Source organism: Rhipicephalus sanguineus, chromosome 1, assembly GCF_013339695.2.
Source record: "Rhipicephalus sanguineus isolate Rsan-2018 chromosome 1, BIME_Rsan_1.4, whole genome shotgun sequence".
NCBI lineage: Eukaryota > Metazoa > Arthropoda > Arachnida > Ixodida > Ixodidae > Rhipicephalus > Rhipicephalus sanguineus.
The window spans coordinates 302185106-302203735 of record NC_051176.1 but is presented as its reverse complement, the minus strand read 5'-3'; the positions used below and the strand labels follow the sequence as shown (position 1 = coordinate 302203735).

The window sequence follows — 18630 nt, the reverse complement described above, 5'->3', positions numbered from 1 at the left end:
TTTGTCACATGATTAAGCTGTGTAATGACTTCGTTTTCCATGTACTCCAAACTGAATGACAGTTGCTAAAGGGGACACATATTTTTGCTGTTTGAGTAATATGAGCTGTATGTTTTTAGGATGCCCACTTCATTGCAATGTTTGTTTCTTATGTTGTCTATATGGTCCTGCCAGGACATATACTCCTGAAGCTAAATCCAAATGTCTTTGCAAAAGCGAGAATTTAATTTTAACGTTATTTACGCATAGGGAATTCAGCGTATGACATGATATAGGTTTGTCTCACAAAAGAACAGCGTTTCTTTCCGAATAGTTTACGCGTGCAGAGATTTTTGTTTACCATCCCAGTGCCCAGTCTACTTAGAGAGTGATTTTCCAATGCTCTGATACTATGAGCATTCGTTCTCGAAAAAAAAATATGTCTGGATTGTTTCATCTGCATAAATAACGTACTCTATCGTACTGTCTATTAGCACAATGTCATTCACAAATAATAATAAACAAAATCGGACAACGTATACTGCCATGTGGTGCACCAAATATCTAATATTTCCAGTGCTAACAGTTCTTTGTCTTTTGATACACAATCGAAAAATTAACTCTTAATTGATTTTAATACAACACTGCGACTTTCACAGAATTTCGTTTCTAACAGAACTGTTACATGGTTATGATTTATTGCATCAAAGGCGTTGCAGAAATCTATTCACGGCCTAACATTAATATTTTCATATCTATATTTTTTAAGATTGGTTCTTCTGAAAAACAAACTCGCTGCGAGTTGAGAGGCCAGATCTGAAACCGAACTGTGATAGTGTTATAAAGAGTTAAAATTTTTTGATATGCTGATGAATACGATGTTCTTTGATTCCTTTAAAAACACTTGTAATATCAGCATTGGACTATAATTACCGAAGTTATTTTTTCTCTCCTCATTTATACCTTACAGTTGCTTTGGCGGTTTTTATATGTTGTAGAAAAGTACTGATAGCTAAAGCAATATTATAGTATATGTGTGTCAAAAGCGTACCGAGAAGGTCAATAAAAAATAATAGGTCACAGTCTTAAACTGTCGATGTCCACCCTCTTGCTTCCCTCCAAGCGTCTAAATATATTTCGGGAAATTACGTATGAAACTGAATTAACTAACGTTAGTTACTTTTATAACGTTGAATTTAGTAAGTGGCGCAACATTACCTTTAACTCAGAGCACACGTTTCTGAAGGAAAAGATTCTGCATGCTAGTGTGGTGCTGTGCTTTATTTTATAAAGGGAGCACGCAATATTTCATGTGCAATGCAAACAGCGCTCCATGAATGTGTATTTACACTTTTACAGGGAGTAATGGTAGCGCAACACTGGCCTCTGCTAATGCGAATGCGACCATAAACGTTGCATTATATTAATACCTTTCGTATTTAAAGATTCCGTTTTTATCGGGATCAAAGCTGAATATTTACGAATTCAGAGCACACAGACCTAAATTACATTGCATCGTAAATCATTACACCAAATGAGTAAAATAATCAATTATTGCAAAGCACAAATTTTTGTAATTGTATATGTGATGTTCGCAATTATACATGCAAGCTTAAAACATGCAGCAGGGCAGGCTCCTTCGAGCATGTTCTCGCGAATTCCGTGACCTCACGGTGGCTATTGATGCACGCTTGGACGACAGTACATATGTATATAGTTTATGTTTATGTTCGTCATACAGTCATGTCACGCCATACCAATTTTGGTTATATCAAGCTAGGGAACAGACGCGAGTGTACCATGAGCGTGGCATGTAAGTCATACCGTACATGACATGCATGCCATGATATTTGTTACGACCAGTCGGATATGTTTGTCATACAGAAACGCAGAAATATCACGCCATGCCAATTTTGGTATATATCCATTTCATGATCGGCCGCGAGCGCCCCAAGACGAAACGGCCGGGAGCGCCCCAAGACCGTGTCATGTGAATCATGCCGGACATGATATGCATATCATGATTTTCATTTAATGACTTGCCATTATGTTCGTCATGCAGCCGTGTCATGTCATACCGGTTTTGGTATACACCCCATTAACGAAACGGCCACGAGAGCGCAAAGTAGTAGGCGGCTAGATAGATACGCCCAAAGCGGCAGACGTTCGCTAAGAAATGCTATTGCCCCGGATGAATGGATGGAGGGATGGATGGATGGATGGATGGATGGATGGATGGATGCTATGAGTGTCCCCTTTATAACGGGGCGGTGACATGTGAGCCAGCAGGCTCGACAAAACGAAAAAGAAAAAAAAATCTTTTTTTAAATAAGTTGGCCAAATCCTCGCCTAATTGGATTAAATCGATCATACTATAGAAAAAAAAAACAAAAAACAAGATCGCTGCCCATCCTTCTGCCCCTAACTGCACAATGTCGTTATTTTTCCCACTATTTATTTGTGTTCTTTCTCTCTGCTTTTCTACCACCAATACTCTAACCATCTCTTATTTCTATAGTGGACGTGTTCAGCTTTCCATTGTTGTCCCTAAAACCCAAGCATTCATGTAGGTTCATGCCCAAACATACACCTGGATGCATATCTCCGCATTCAATCACATGCTCCGTCGTTTCCATAGCTTCCCCACAGCGTGCCCATTGTTCTTCTTCTTTACTGAATCTCGCTTTATAACTACGCGTTCTAAGGCAACCCGACCTCGCTTGAAACAGCAAAGCGCTTCCCCTTGAGTTATCATAAAATGCCTCCTTTGTTATTAGGGGCGAAGCACATTAGGGTCTCGGCGTGTCGGCGTGCATCGTCGTCGCTGTCGGGACGGTCCATTTGCTTGAGCGCGCGAGGGCGCTACCACCTCAGCGCTCGCCGTGTGGCGAGAGAGAGCGAACGGCGCGCATGAAGACCCATGCCGTGGGCGGCGCTGCGGTGCCGGGAACTGTCAGTCATGTTAGGAGAAAACTCGTTACTCGACTGCTGACCCCTCCGCCGTCCCCTTCAAGCTGCCTTGAAAACGCATTGCTTTGCTCGCACGCTGCACGCGTTCTGCACGTGTTTTTGAGAATGTCGCGTCGCGCGCGGTTAGGTTGTACACGCTTCTGTCCGCGTGGCAGCAATTTGGTGAAAGGTCAGCGTCTGCTCAGCCATGTCGCAGATGCAGAGCAAGTGATAGCAGACGACGTCGTCCTCGTCAGAGCGAAGTGCATTTCGCAAGTGAAGGACGACGCTATTTACGACGTGGAGTTAGCGCAATCTTCTGTACGTTGGTAGTTACTCAGAGCCGGTTTTTTTCCCATCGCTGCCATCAGTAAATCCTTTCCGCCTCTCTGACTTACAGCCTAACGCTCTTTGTTGCCATATGGCTTACACCGCTAGCCGTAAACTTGCTGGTGAGTCTCCTAGTTCTTTTTCTCCACTGTGCGTCAACACTCTTCCTATACTAATACCGGAACACCTCTGCCCATCTACTCTCTTTCACATTCCTTAGCCTCTCTTCGAACCTCATTTTGCTCTGAGCTTCCCTCACCTCAAAGCTTGTCCATCCCATATCGCCCTTTATAGCCTCATTTGTCGTCTTGCCGTGAGCGCACAACGCGAGGCGTCCCACAGTCCTTTTATTCACATACATTCCTCATTGCACCTCTGACCTGATGAACACCACTGAGTTCCCAAATGTAAGCCCCAGAACCAGTACACCTTTCCACAGACCTCGAAGCACGTCGTACCTATTTTATCCCGATAACGCTGTGTGCTTGATTATTGCAGCATTCCTCACACCCCTTGCTATCGAGGCTTTTTCCTATACCTCCATGTGTCTATTGCCCTCATGTACCCATATCTGTGGAACTTCTATTCACTTACCCTCGGTATTTCTTGGTCGTGTATTGACACCACCTGATTATTGGAACCATTGAAGACCATCAATACACATTTTGTTACGCTAAATCCTAGTCCTAGAGCTTCATCTTCCCTTCCATTCCAACATATCTGCCAGCCGGTATATAGTCTAGACTGTTCGCAAATAAGACAATATCGTCAGCATAAAATAAACCTGGAAGCTTCTGCTCAATCATCACGCCGGCCTGTTTGTGTGGCAGACTAAATGCAATGTTGCTACTTTCTAGCGATTTTTCCATCCTCACCACGTGCAGCATCAATAACAGCGGGGACAAAGCCTCAGCGGGGACAAAGCCTTTCTCAGCCCCTTGCTAATATCAACGTTCTCTTTGCTGCTTATTCCTTCCCATTCTATGCAAACTGTATTTTCTCAGTATATATCTCTCAAAAGCTGTGTAGAGTCGTCGCCTATGCCCAATTATTTCAATATATCCCACAAAATTTCCTGTTTAACGCTGTCATACGACCCAGTGGTATCTAGAAAAGCCACGTACAAGGGACTATTTTCAACTTTACATATTTCTATGCACTGAGTAAGGACAAATAGGTTATCGTCTAACCGCCTGCCGATTCGAAACCCATTTCGGAGTTCTCCCAAAATATCGTCATGCTCTGCCCACGTTTCTATTCTTAATTTTACTGCCTGCTTCGCCAACCTGCATAGTACCGATGTAATGGTCAGCGGTCTAAACGAGCGAATGATATCCTTTTCTCTCTTGCCTTCATAGATTAAGTTCAATCAACTTTTTCGTCAACTGTCCGGTATTTGCCTGTCCTGTAAGCATTTTCCCACTGCTTTTAACAGTGCTTCTTTAGTGTTATGTCCTAGTTGAGGCTGACGGGAACCCCATCTGAACCAGTGGCAGGACGCTTTGGAATTTTTCCTTCGGCCTTCTTCCAGTGGAAATTCTCAAGTACCACCTTTTCCTCGGTTGCGCTCTCCTCACATACGTTTACTCATCGGGGAAATCACCTGGACGATCTTTTTAAACGAGTCGGCTGTTACATTTCGGATATAACCTAGCGCTTCCTACCCTTCCAGTTGCTTTCCTGATTCATCTACAATATGTTGTTGCATTGTTGTGACAGACTTCCTACCTAGCACTTTTATTAGGCTCTGAAATACCCTAGACACGGCCTTCTTTTTTTCTTGAATTTCTGACACCCAGCGTTCACTTTCACCTTTAATGTGATGCTTCACGTCGTTTCTCGATTGCTTCCCGTATTTCTCTGTTCCACCAACTTTTAGATGCGAAGGCATCTCTTGCTCGGGGGTATGTCCCTCGGCGTCGCCTGGTAGTCCGCACTCACACTACGCATGCGCAACTCTCCTCCTTCCCTCTCTCCAACAGCTGCGCGTTACTCTCTACACTTCTCTACCAGCACCTGCTTGCGCTTCTCCTGCTTTCTCGCTTCTGCTCTCGCGGCGCATGCGCTACTCTCCTGCTCTAGTCTCCTCTCCTTCAAGTGGTAGAGCGCTGCGCGCGTTCAGTCCAGCGCTTGGTTCGGTTGACTCCTCTGAAATGCGCGCTCGACATGCCGAAATTCTCTCCTGCGCAGCGCCGCGATGAGCGCCAGCGCATGCGCGTCCCCTCCCCCTCTCTCTCCTGTCCTACGCTGCTCCCCTCCCTCGCGCCTGTCGACCGCGTTCCCCGCTCGCCTTGTGAGAATTAACGGCCAGGCTAGAGGGAAGACACGACTCGCGTAGTGCTTCTCTTCACGTTCCACGACGCGAGGTCGGTATACTCGCGGACAACTTTTCTTGGCAATGAAGCGAAGGCTACAGAGCCACAATACACATATCCTAGCGCTAATAAATGTAGTCCCACTATTGCGTCCGTATTTTCTGCGTGAGATGTATAAAGCACTTTCATTTTCTACATGTAGCTTTTTGAGACGGAACGCAGCGCACACAAGCAAGATATTTGCATTTCCTTTACTTTACACGTTGTCCATGCGTACTTGCGTGCGTGAAAAAGTCGCGCCTTTTACCCGTACGTTAGACGCTAAGCAGCGTTTGCGTCGAAATGCAACGCTAGCCATCACTTTCCACGGCGTTACGAGACGCGCGCCAAACCGGACTACTTCGCGTAGCAGTACATCTGCAGACGCTCCGCCCCCGTAGCTTTGCCTTCATTGCCAAGAAAAGTTGTCCGCGTGGTTAGCATGCCCAACGAACGCCAAGGGATCGCGATCGTGCAAGTGCTCCGGCTTCGCATCGCCTCATGGTCCCCTTTAACGGGGATATGGTGTAATGTTTTCGCTTTCACTTTCCTTTCCAGCAAATATTTTTCTTCGCTTTCGTTATTTCTTTCGTCATTACCTGTAGCCGCTCACTATTCCCCCAGTGCTTGCCTGGTATCTTGCCTACTTCTTCCTTGACTTTTGCGGCTATACTTGTTATTTAGTTGTCATTTAAATACGAGCTGCCAAACTTTGATTCTATGCTCTCATTTCCAGTTTTATATCCCATTTGTAATGTTATGCGTTTATGATCACTACCCAAGCTGTTAATCCCTTCCTCGTCTATTTTCATTTCTCTCAGTTTGTGATAAATTCCTTCTGTCATGAGACAATAATCAATGTTCGATTGCCTGATGCCGACCTCCCACGTGATCTGCCCATCACACTTAGGCCCCGTTTTCATTATCTCAAGACCACGTTGCTGGCAGAGACCTAGCAATAACTTCCCATTGTGTCTGAATATGCTTCAAAGTCATGTATGTGGGCAGTCATGTCCCAAATAAGGATGATTTCGGTCGCATTACCAAATCCCTAATATCCGTGCTTATGCAATTCCCTATCTCCTGACCCTTTTTTCTGCAGTTATTCGCCGTCTAGAAGCAAGCTACCCCTAGCCACGTTTTCTTTCTACCTACTGTGCTCGAAACCCAGAGGTGCTCTGAACACGTCACTCTATCCTATTTGTCTCTGCGATGAAGTAGCATTCCAACATCCTCACCTTTCTTTTCTGACATGCTTCTGTTGCACCCTTCCCGAACATAATTGCCAATAGTGGTGACTCTTCCAAGTCTCTAAGGTGTGTTTTTGTAACCGCATAAACACCTACCTGTTCTTTGTTTACCTGCTTCTCAATCTCTAACCATTTTGCCTTATTTTCTGCCACCCGGCACGTTTATGTAACAAATTGCAACACGCACCTTCTGCTTTTTTTCTTTTACCTTTTTGCTGGTTTTTCGCAATTTTATCTGTCAAAGAGTCCCCATGGTTCTTTTCTTTGGCACTAGCTGCCCCGGACTCCCAAGGGCCCGCGTGCCTCCCAAAAAAGCTACTGCGCATCCTGCCAGTCACCATCACAACTCATCACCAACCCTCCTATCGAAGTGAATTCTGTCTCTTTGAAAACCACCCTACCAGTGCACCTCCCTGGTTGTTTCTACCACCTCGAAACCTTCTTCTCGAATCATTCGCCATATCTATTTGTTTGCGTTGACAACCGCGCTTGGCAGGTTGTCGTCACGCACTGGTATCTCCGGTACCGTGCATACTGCAAACTGCACTTGGGGGGGGGGGGGGGGAACGGCGCGCATGTCATCGACTCCTTTTGCCAAGGTCGTCGCTAGGGGTGTGCGAATACTGAATGTTAGAACCGAATCGAATACGAATCGAATAGTGATGACACCGAATCGAATACGAATACGAATCGAATACTGTTCGAATAGTTTTCGAATAGTAAGGCAACCATTTTCAAAGCAGCCATAGTGGTAAGGTAACATTTTTTCAAAATAGCCCAAGAATTCTAAATTTTACTGGAAACAAGTACTCTTAACCTTTTAGAAAGGAACATTACGATTACCTTTAGCCGACAAAAAAAAATACCACGGTTACTTCAACTAAGGCAAGCTCGTATACAGCAGCAAGCAGAGCCTTCGAAATATTTTGTAACTGCAGTCTGATATATATATATATATTACACCTTACCATTCCGCATAATTCAATCCTTGTAACTCTCGACGTGACCTCGCTTTACACTAACATACCGCATGCCGATGGGATTTCAGCAGTCCTTAAAGCGTATGAAGACTGTCGTGTCGAAAAGCCTGTAGATAAAGAAACACTGGGATCGCTGCTAAAGCTCATTCCAGAACTTAATAACTTCGAATTCAATGATAGCCATTACGTTCAGGTGAGCGGTACTTCGATGGGAACCCGAATAGGTCCGAATTATGCTAATATCTTTATGGGTATTTTGGAGAATGATTTCTTATCAAGCACTGACCTACAGCCTTTCTTTTATAAGCGATTCATTGATGATATCTTCTTGATTTGGACATATGGGGAGGAAAACCTCTTGAAATTTATAGATGCGTTTAATCATTTCCACCCGTCAATCAAACTGTCGCATAGTTACTCGCCACTTTCGGTAAACTTTCTAGACGTCACTGTGTCGCTATGCGAAGGAAAACTGCTGACTAAACTATATCGTAAACCTACTGATAAAACCCGCTTCTGCATTTCAAGAGCAGCCATGTACGACATTGCAAGACCGCCATTCCCTATAGTCAGGCCCATCGTTTTAAACGATTGTGCTCCAACCGCGAGGATTTCATAGCTAATTGCGAACAACTTAAAACTTCTCTCACTAAACGGAAATATCCATCGACTTTAATCGATGATGCAATAGGTCGAGCAGATAAATTAAATAGAGCGGAAATTTTGAGGGGGAACCGTTTGCCCGAAAAACAGAATAGCACCAACCTTGTACTAACACACTCAGCATCAGCACCAAAGGTACACTCTATATTAAAACACCACTACAATATCCTTGCCCAAAGCGAACATCTCAAGAGTATTTTTCCTGAACCACCTCGCGTTGTGTACCAACGGTCTAAAAATCTCCGAGATTTATTAACGTGATCGAAAGTAAATAAGCCCGAAATAACTGGCTGTGCACCCTGCAACAAAGCACGTTGCAAGGTTTGCGTACATATGCAAACGACACAGAAAGCCATTAGCACGTTTTCAGACTTCTCCCTTAACATCCGAGGTTCATTTAATTGTGATAGTTCTAACGTTATATACATGCTTGAGTGTACCGTCTGCAAAAAACAGTACATTGGCCAAACGGAAACTTCATTTAGAATACGCTTTAACAACCATAGATCGCATTCCACTAAGCTTCCTAGCCTACCATCATCAAAACACCTTCGTTTACCTGGACATTCTTTTGAAAATATTCGGGCCACTATACTTGAGTCAGGCTTTCGTTCTCATCATGATCGTGAAGCCCGCGAGTCTTACCTAATCTATAAGTTTAACACCGTCTCATCCGGTATCAATGAAAGCACAGGCACACTTCCCACTAAGCACTATTAATCATAACCGGGTCTTCAACGGGATAGGCAGCTCTGTTTCTAATATCGCTCGTGTTTCTTCTACGGTTACGTTGGTAATCATCCACTATTTTTCAGCTTTGGTACCAGACTACGTGCATACGCACTGAGTTGTGCGCATCATGTACGGTATCTCTGCTGTTTTTTAGTTTTTTTAGTTTCTTCTCGTATTAACCTTGATGTGTTTGAAGCGTACTTCAGGAGAAGTTAAAAAGTAAAAATTGATCTTAGTGTTGCGTAGATTTTTTGTTTGCGATCTCAGACTGCAGTTTAATGCTAGCATGTGATTACTTTCCTGCGAAAAAAATAGATAAAGCGCATATCTGATGTCATCCCCCCCCCCGCCTTTTCCTCCATGTGACGTGCAATCCAATAATTCTGTCATATCATTAGTGTGTAATGCCATATCAACTGCGTGTGCAATCTATCTTACTCTGTGTAACTTGACTTCGCTGCCACGAGTCCGAAATGTGCGCGCATGAATCTATGTCGACTGCGTGTGACCGCTATCTTATGTTGTCATTCTTGCTATCGATAAGTTCTTTGATTTTCGATGGAGGGGAAAATGTTTGAGGCCCGTGTACTTAGATTTAGGTGCACGTTAAAGAACCCCAGGTGGTCGAAATTTCCGGAGCCCTCCACTACGGCGTCTCTCATAATCATATGGTGGTTTTGGGACGTTAAACCCCAGATATTATTATTATTATTAAGTTCTTTGAAACTATCTACTTTACGCGTGTTTATAAGGAAACCCACCGCGATGTACTTGTTACTTTGACAGAGTCGGGTCCACCAGACGAAACGTTAGTGAAAATATACAGTGTCAAACCAACGAAAGTCGTAGTTTCTTTATTCATTACTTATATATATATATATATATATATATATATATATATATATATATATATATATAGGCGTGATTACAGTAATCAAGGTGGTTCTTTGTCAACAGCTTTTAACAAAAATTGATACATCAATATTAAGCAATTTTCAACAGTGAACATCATCATGAATGTCATGGTGAAGACAGGGCGTTTATGAAACTGTCGCCTACGGGACACTGGAGTTTTGAGCAAAAACGCCTCCGTAAGTAAATGGGCTACGTGCATCTTGGTAATTACATGATGAAAACAAGAAAAGCTACCCGTCGCTGTTTCAACCTCTCGTTCCTTCGAGCATTTTTGTCGTTGCTCATTATTCGAAAAATATAAAAAAAATATCCGGCATTTCGAAATACGCCCTATTCAATTCGAGTACCGAATCGAGTAGAACGGTATTCGATACGTTATTCAAAATTTTTGAATATTCGCACACCCCTAGTCGTGGCTAGTCCTGACTATTCATTGTTCAAGACGTCATTTAGCCCTCCCTCAATTACCACAATGTTGCATCCGTGAGCTTTAGCTGTGAGTTTTTCTCTCGCTTGCGTCATGACTGACACCAGCGTATGTACTGGCAACGTCCCTATCGAAACTCTTTATGGTCTTTCACCCTCTCCTTGATTGCCTCGACGCATCGGAATAAATTCGAGTCACCGGCGATTATAACGTGCTCAGACTTTCATGCTGAAGTGACCTGCACCTGGCTATTGACTCGGTGACTAGCGTGAGTCACGGCTGCTGCTTTGTCCCCTCCCTCCCCCAAAATTACTTCCCAGAAGCTAGGCCCTGTGACCATTATTCCTGCCTTTGCCACGCGTGATTCCCCTTTCGCGAAGAGTTATCACGCTTGATTCCCCCGAGATCTTTGAGTGGCACCCTCTAACGTGTGACGTCAAATGGACTCCTCGCGCGCGCGCTAGCTACGTGGATGCTGCTCGGCGCTGCCAGTCAGTCTGTCCTGCTATAGTTATTGAAATATTAGTGAACAAGTTCATAAAAGAATATGTACTGAATGTTCAAGAGAAATGCCTCGCGAAATCGAGCGGAGTTGCCGTCAGGAGCACGTTCAGTGTCGATTGCTCCTGGTGTCGCCTGCTAGCCATGAATGAGTACATTTGCGTGTATGGCGAGGATTTATTTACCTGACTGTTCTATGGCCGTGGCACACCCAAAACGACTTGCCGGCCCGTTATCGATCACTGACTTCAGCGTTTGGGCTTCAGCTTCCATGTCTGCGTTATAGCGCAATGTATGTATACAGCGGCTGTTCGGTTGCCAAGCCTGCTCCTTCGGTTCGGTTCTCATTGTTCGGAGTTTTAAGCACATGACAAATGACATGCGATGTCATTCAAATAAATTAAGTGATCGGTGCCGGCAACAACCTTTGATTAGATCCAAGTTATCAGGAGCTGCTCCGTTAGCGCGTCGTTAGAACTTAAAAGTTAAACAAGAAATGAAATGTTGAGAGCACGAGGGAAAAGGGGATGTACGACGGGGATGTGGAATAAAGACAGGTATTGGGGAGTTAATTTATGCGACATATTTAAATCCCTACACCAATAAATCGACGTTTTCTGACTCGTTCAAGGTCGTCTGAAAGTATGCGGAACAGGATCAGCGTAATCTTAGTAACGTAGATATATACAAAGCTTTCACATAGGAAAGTCGTAATAAGGTGTATTTGCAATAAAGTTCGTGTAAATCACTCTCAGTGGTTGACACCTGATAGGGTACGGTGCGATCATTGTACTAAAAAGACCCACATGGTTTCTCACGCATTTGCCTGAGACGACTAAAAAGCGAAAGCAATCTTCCTCTTTTCCTTTAGTCGCGATGTATTGCTCCGACCCCGCCCCCTCCCAAAGCTTTCTGCAACTGACGTGGTTTCCTGCGCTGCCTCCAGGATCGAAGGCACTGCAAGCTTTCGACATCCCACCTAATTTTGCACTGCCTCCGTTATCGGCTCACCGATCGCGGAGGCAGTGCAATCCAACAATGTCATGTGATGACGTCACAATGTGGCGTCGCGTTATGTGATGTCATGATTATGACGTCATGATGACGACGCAACTTTCGGCGCTCTGTGTAGTCATGATGACATCCTATGGTGACGTCATCACATGATGATTTTTTCATCATACTGACGCCGCCGACGCGGGACGCCACAGACGCCGCCGGTCAATTTTCGCGTTTGATGAGGCATCTAAGGATTTCGCCTTAAAATATCTTATTACAATGCGGTAAATAATAGAGAGAGAGAGAGAAGGAATGAAGAAAAAGGTAGGGAGGTTAACTAGACTACGTCCAGTTTGCTACCCTACACATGGGGAGGGGGGAATAAGGGAGCAAAAGAGAGACAGAAGGAAAGTCACATTTCACAATACACACACACAGTGCAGGGTTTCACAGGTGGTCGCTCAATGCTGTTGTCTTCAAGTACTGCAAGAGGGCTCGTGTCGCTTTCTGGGCTGCGGTGCTGTGAGACCAGGCTCCCCAAGATCTTTCCTGCAGTAAAGGGCCGATCATCGAGTCTCCTCAAGGCCCACTGGAGAGTCCGGCGATCTTGTTCAAATTGGGGACAGTGGCACAAGAGATGATCAATAGTCTCTGTACCGTTGCAGTTATTGCACATCGATGACTCGGCCATACCAATGCGATAGCTGAATGAGTTGGTGAACGCTACACCGACCCACAACTGACAGAGCATTGTAGCTTCACGTCGAGAAATCTTGGACGGCAGTTGGTAGCTGGTGTAACGATTCAAGGCTCTGTGGGCGACGATTGGAGTTCAGCGGAGAATTCCAGTGCGTAATGGTGGCATTGTGCGCGATATGACGAAGTCCTCTTGCAGCATCTACTCTTGATAATGGTATGAACAGTGTGGGCGCTCTATCGTGGGCACATCGAGCAGTGTCGTCGGCGAGGTGGTTACCACTGATCCCACAGTGACCCGGCCGCCATTGTAAGACTATACGCCTAGTGCACGCCGACTGAAGCGCCAGTGGTGGCGAACTTGCTCGTTACTCCCGGGACAGTGAGCCGACGTCCGCCGTAGGTTACTACATTGTTGTGCGTGTGTCTCCGCGTCGTTCACGTTTTCGGAGTGAAATAAGCTGTTTTCGACGCATATGTGTGGTCGCCGAAGCTTCAAGATATGTCAAATAACAATTGCTGTGTGGTGGGGTGCTCAAACGCCTACAAAAACTCGCCCGCAACGCGGTTTTACTCATTCCCCGCGAGGCCTCACGAACGGGAACGACGGAAACAGTGGATCGCCGCCGTTCGTCGGGAAAGGTGAGCCCCTTCACTACTATTCTCCGCGTTAATGCTTCGCTTCTTGCTCCCACGCTTTCATTCTGCGATATCGGTGTTTGATGCACTCGATCATGTTGACACCGGGAAGCGTTATCGGGAAGGTTATCGCTGCCTGCCCATGTTTTGGTTCGGTTCGACTGTAGTGCCAAGTGCAGGCTTTTCGCAGAGGTTCGACGTATATTTACCGTGTTGAGGGCGCACTACTTTGCAAATTCATCTAGTTGCGCGTTAAAGTTGCTGAACCTGCTTCCAAACAGCGCTTTTGTTGTTTTTATGCGGCACATTAAACCGTCGCACCAGCACATGTTTTTGCATGTGTGCTTTCGCGCTTGTAGGGGAGTTGCTATTTTCTTCATGAATAACTGTTGTTTTTTAATTCGGTGTCTTTGCCTCGCCTCATTTGTAATGGATTTCGATCACGCAGTTCTTTTTTTAGAATTTATTACAGAGCGATTCTTGTTTAACAGCATCTGTATTTTCGCTCGCAGATATCTTCGATGCTTGGTTGCTTGTAAAATGTGTTAGAAAAGGTGTGACGCTGTTGGTAGCTGCTGCGTATGGCATTGCTGTTAAATTTTCGTAAAAAATTCGCGTCCTGTTTGAGAAGTCATTACTAGCAGAGTTACCGCGCCGAGTGCGATGTTTGTTTCACCGCTAAATACATTTTGCAACTTAAGAGTGGAATTGCTGGTAACGTGATGTGCTTGCATTTGTGCGTGTTATGATGGGAATTTTTGTTTATTGTTTAACTTAGTGAAGACGGCACACCATGGCAGCCTACCAAACACAACAAGATCTGCAGCCGTCACTTTGTAAATGGTGAGAAGTCAAACGATCCGAGAAGCCCTGCCTACGTGCCAACGTTGTTTCCAATAGTGTACAGGTCCACCAAAGTTCCTACTGCACACAGGTATGAAAGGTAAATGCTAAATGCAGTGCCCAACGTAAGTACATAAAGCAGTGGAGGAATCATCCCTCATCAGTCTACTCATCTCTGCTACAGGATATGTGTGTGCAGCTGTCTGAATATTGCACATTCTGTGTTCACTGTACCTCTGTGAATTTCCTTCTCGTCTCCTCATTTTGTCTTCTCCTTCCCGTCTCACGTTATTCTATCTCTTTCTAACGGTCCACCTTTTATCCGTCCTATGCATTAATGTACATCATTAGTGGAAATGATAACTAAAGGCAGAGTCTGATAATGAGACTGTTTAACGAGTAGTATCAGATAAAAAAAAAGTGAAACGGGCATCAAAATTCCGAGCCCTTCATCTTGAAAACGAGGTTACTGTACAGCACAAATTTTGTTTTGCATGCTCATAAGCTTTGCTTTAGCTGGAGAGAATGTATTTAAATTTTTCGCTTCATGATGTTGCTTCATGTGACATTTAAGGTGATTTGATTTCTCTAAGTTAAGCTTCTCTCACTCTGTTGCCTTTATTTTAAAGCAGCAGTTTTTGTGACATTCTGATGTTGCAATTATAAACAGTCTCAACAACCCTTCTTGCCGTCAATATAAAATTGCTCTGATTAGCAGCATTTTTCCAGCTTTATGTCTAGTCCACAAATGCCATCTTGGTAACACTGCCAATTTAATATGTTGTTTATATGCATAGACTTGTTTATGTTGAACAAGCACAACCTTTCTAGTGTTTTGTTCATGTTGCTTATGCAATACTGTCATGCAGGCTGCGGTCACGTGAGCAGCACAAAGAGTCCGTATCGAGCTGTGTGTCGCCGATTCCTGGTGACCAAGAATGGGGTGGTGCCATGGAAGAGCATGCAAGTGTAGGTGTTTTGGAATAGGTTGCTCTTCCCTTATCTGGGCAAATGGTGCATGATCATGTTTCTGCTCTACATTTTTAGCAGCACTTTCGATATGGGAGTATAAGTGGACAAGTGGTGGCTATGCTGCTGTTGCTTTGCATAGCACATAAATGAAGCTAAAAGGAGAAAAATTAAAGGAAATAATCCCACTGTGGCTTTGAATTTGTGCAGGTAGGAACACAGACAGACCCTTGTACATGGTTTTCGCCAGTGGACATGCCAAGCATCTTCTTCTGCTATTTAAAAAAAGGCGAAGCTGAAACGCAGGTAGTATGCGACCTACTGAAGTGGCTTGTAAAACACATCTCACATGTCCTTGACAGTGATGTAATGCTACCTTATCTAGTCTCTTTAGGAGGATGAGCTTTTCTTCTTTTTTATATTGCGAAAAGGCCTGCCCTTAAGGCATAATACTTTGTATATGTGTAGTACATGTGTACTGTAAGGCCTGTGTTGTGTATGCATTGAAGCAGTGTCTTGTAGAATGTGTTATCTTGCATACAGCCTTCATAGCTGGTCGTGATAATGTAGCGAAGGCCAGCAGCAGTAGAAGACTGAAGCATTTTGATCACATGTGCTGACATATCCATATTAAATGGTGTGCGTCTGCTTCCATCGCTGCGACAGAGCAGTATGGACACACGGTACGCAGTGGTGAATGCGACTAGTTCCACTTTAAGACACCAGCCTTTCAGTGCATTGTTTTTGGTAAGCATCTTTTCATGACACACGGACCATTAATAAAAGATTAAGTGACTACCGTCATGGTCAGACGCTAGCTTATGTCCCGTCGACCACAGAATAAGGTTTGTAGCGATTCTACAATCTGTGCAGAGATTTCCTCGCTTCATCTAAAGATAAATTTTTTTGCTTGGCTTAGCTGAACTTCCGTTTCCTTAAATTTGACTGTGTTGACTTTAAGCCATAGATTGATTAATTGTCTTATTAAGTGTTAAATGCTTTGTTGAAGTCCACTTTTTTCACTTTGATATAATTTGTCCAAAGCAAATTTTTTTCAGTCTTGCAACAATGTTTGGACAGCGAGTGCTTTTAAGACTACTTTGTGTGTTGGTCTGTTCTAGGCTGTTCTTCCGCGCAAAAAAGAAAGCAAGGATGCATCGTGGGGAACATCCCACAGTGTCAAGGACGCTGCATGTGACCCTATGAATGTTGACCACATGACCACAAGCCCAGGCTTCCGTGGTTATGCCAGTGTATCAGCCTGCCCCAGTGAAAAAGCTTCAGATATTCTAAAGTGCATTGCTGGAGTTAACCTGACTGTTTTTACAATGCTTCAAACTATTGTAGTTCAGGCGTTCAATGTTCAAGGAAATGAGAAAATCACAAATATTTCCAACAAATTGCTTCTTTTTTTGATGAAGCTAAAGCTGAACTTAACATTCTCATCCTTGGCTGTGCTATTCGGATTGCACAGAACCACATGTTTGAGGCATTTCATGCTGATCCTGTCCACTCTCCATGCAAAAATGAGGCCTGTAATTTACTGGCCATCACGGTCGACCACAGAGCTTATGATGCCGGACTGTTTCAAGCCCGACTATGTAAAGTGTAGGGTCATTATTGACTGCACGGAAGTGCCCTGTGCTGCGCCAAACACAGTCCATGAGAAAGTGCTGGTGTACTCTAACTACAAAGGGACATACAAGTAAAATTTCTTGTAGGAATAACGCCAAGTGGCATCATCAGCTATGTGTCAAGGCCTTATGGTGGCCGTTCCACTGACTCTTTCACAACATCTGATTGTGGCATACTGCATATGCTTGAGCCAGGGGATCTTGTACTCGCTGACAAGGGGTTTCCTCAAATCAGGAGTGCTCTTGTGGATCGAGGAGTTCAATTTGAGATGCCAATTTTTGCACGACCAAGTCAGCCTTTCACACGTGAGGAGGTTTTCAGCACCTACAAGATTGCAAGTGCTAGAATAGATGTTGAGCGCTGCATACAGCGCATGAAGCTTTTCAGGATATTGTCAGAAAGACTATCTGCTGATCTGCTTCCTAATATTGCCAAATCAATCATTGACATGTGTGCAGTGCTGGCAAACTTGCAGGCTCCAATTATTAAAGAGAAAGATTAGTGGACGTCCAAAGCGCTATTTTCAGCAAAAAGTGAAGGGGCCAGACATTTCTGAAGGGCAGCACAAGCTCTTAGTGCTGCATCCTGACCTCGCTATAGGTAAAGAAATGTTCCACTACTCCTCGAGGTTCCCCAAATTTCAGTTACACAGGATAACTTTTTTTTTGCTAATAGGCACTTCATTTTAAGGGTGATTTGTGGATACTGGCCTTATTCATATGTCATACTTCTTTTACATGGGCCTTAGTGTTTGAGTAATTTTCGAAAACTGAGCTGTAGTTTTGGATTGTTGTATGCCTATTACTGGTGCGTGTAGCTGTAAGCTACCGTATACTTTATGCCAATTGCCAAGTGTTTGTGCACACCTTTATTGCGCAAAATACGTGGTCACCACAGTGAAGCATTATATAGTCTGCAATTGAACGTAGTTTGCAGCATTTGTGTTTGAGCCTGCTTGGCGTTGACATTGTGCATTTGTAAGTTTTCTGATCTTGTTTTTTCACTCTAGGTTGGCATTGTTTTAGCAATATTTCTATCAGATTTCATTCAGTGCAGTTCTTCATGAAGACCATTTGTAACTAACGCAGATGCGCAACTCAACTTCCTTTGTTTCTTCATCTCACTGTGCTGTCTTGTTCATGGTTGTGCATATGGTAGTACGTGTACATATGAGTTCATTCACACAGCTTACCATTTATGACAATGGAATGCATTTTTATTATAATCTTCACATTGTCGCAAAAATTTACCAACCAGTAATGTGAAAAAGTTGATGGGCCGCAAGTGAAAAAAATAAAGTTGTTTTGGTCTGAAGAGTGTGCAAAATTTTTTGACATAGCCGCGCCCATTCCTCTTAGAGTAGCTTTAGCTTTCACTAGCCTTATGTTCCCTTCGTGCTGCCCTTGCTGAAGTTTCTTCATGTTTGGTTGTAAAATGTCATCATCCACTTCTTTGTACCTATGTAGGTTTCAATGATACAAAAATGTGGAACTGGCTCATAAAACAGCTGTAATGGTACACTGTAATAACACTGCAGTGTAGTAGCATTAGTGATCTTATAAGCTAAAATTTACCATTACACTTCAACTGCAGGAATACTGCTACCATTGTTAAGCGTCCAACACACACATCACTTTGTACTGGAACAGAGCAAGGACCGTCTGGCCTCCTAAATAAATGAATCAATGTCTAATCACAAGCCATCAATGCAAAAAAAGCAATCGGGCTTCACTGCAGCACAGAAAACAGGTGCTCCATGTGCTTTTTAG

The 18630-nt window shown here is 43.9% G+C and overlaps 1 protein-coding gene across 3 annotated transcripts; it reads left to right on the top strand.

The window, feature by feature from the left end:
* Positions 1 to 13114: 13114 nt before the first annotated feature.
* LOC119379380 (peroxynitrite isomerase THAP4-like) lies at positions 13115 to 18167 on the top strand. Of its 3 annotated transcripts, none has more exons than XM_049411958.1 (5): positions 13115 to 13417; positions 14198 to 14348; positions 15127 to 15230; positions 15441 to 15532; positions 16348 to 18167. In XM_049411958.1, exons 1-5 carry the CDS (start codon positions 13252 to 13254, stop codon positions 16933 to 16935), a joined length of 1101 nt encoding a protein of 366 aa, XP_049267915.1. In that variant the 5' UTR covers positions 13115 to 13251; the 3' UTR covers positions 16936 to 18167. The 3 variants fall into 3 exon arrangements, with proteins under 3 accessions (XP_049267915.1, XP_049267916.1, XP_049267914.1); XM_049411959.1 differs by having other exon boundaries at positions 13117 to 13417; positions 14193 to 14357; XM_049411957.1 differs by having other exon boundaries at positions 13120 to 13417; positions 14198 to 14357.
* Positions 18168 to 18630: the final 463 nt, after the last annotated feature.

Excerpts from the sequence above, each read along its gene's own strand:
- LOC119379380 (XM_049411957.1), top strand. The coding sequence starts at position 13,252 with ATGTGTGGTCGCCGAAGCTTCAAGATATGTCAAATAACAATTGCTGTG. Across the intron at positions 14,358-15,126 it reads ACTGCACACAGGTATGAAAG|GCTGCGGTCACGTGAGCAGC; the intron begins GTAAATGCTAAA and ends ACTGTCATGCAG. Across the intron at positions 15,231-15,440 it reads GGAAGAGCATGCAAGTGTAG|GAACACAGACAGACCCTTGT; the intron begins GTGTTTTGGAAT and ends TTGTGCAGGTAG.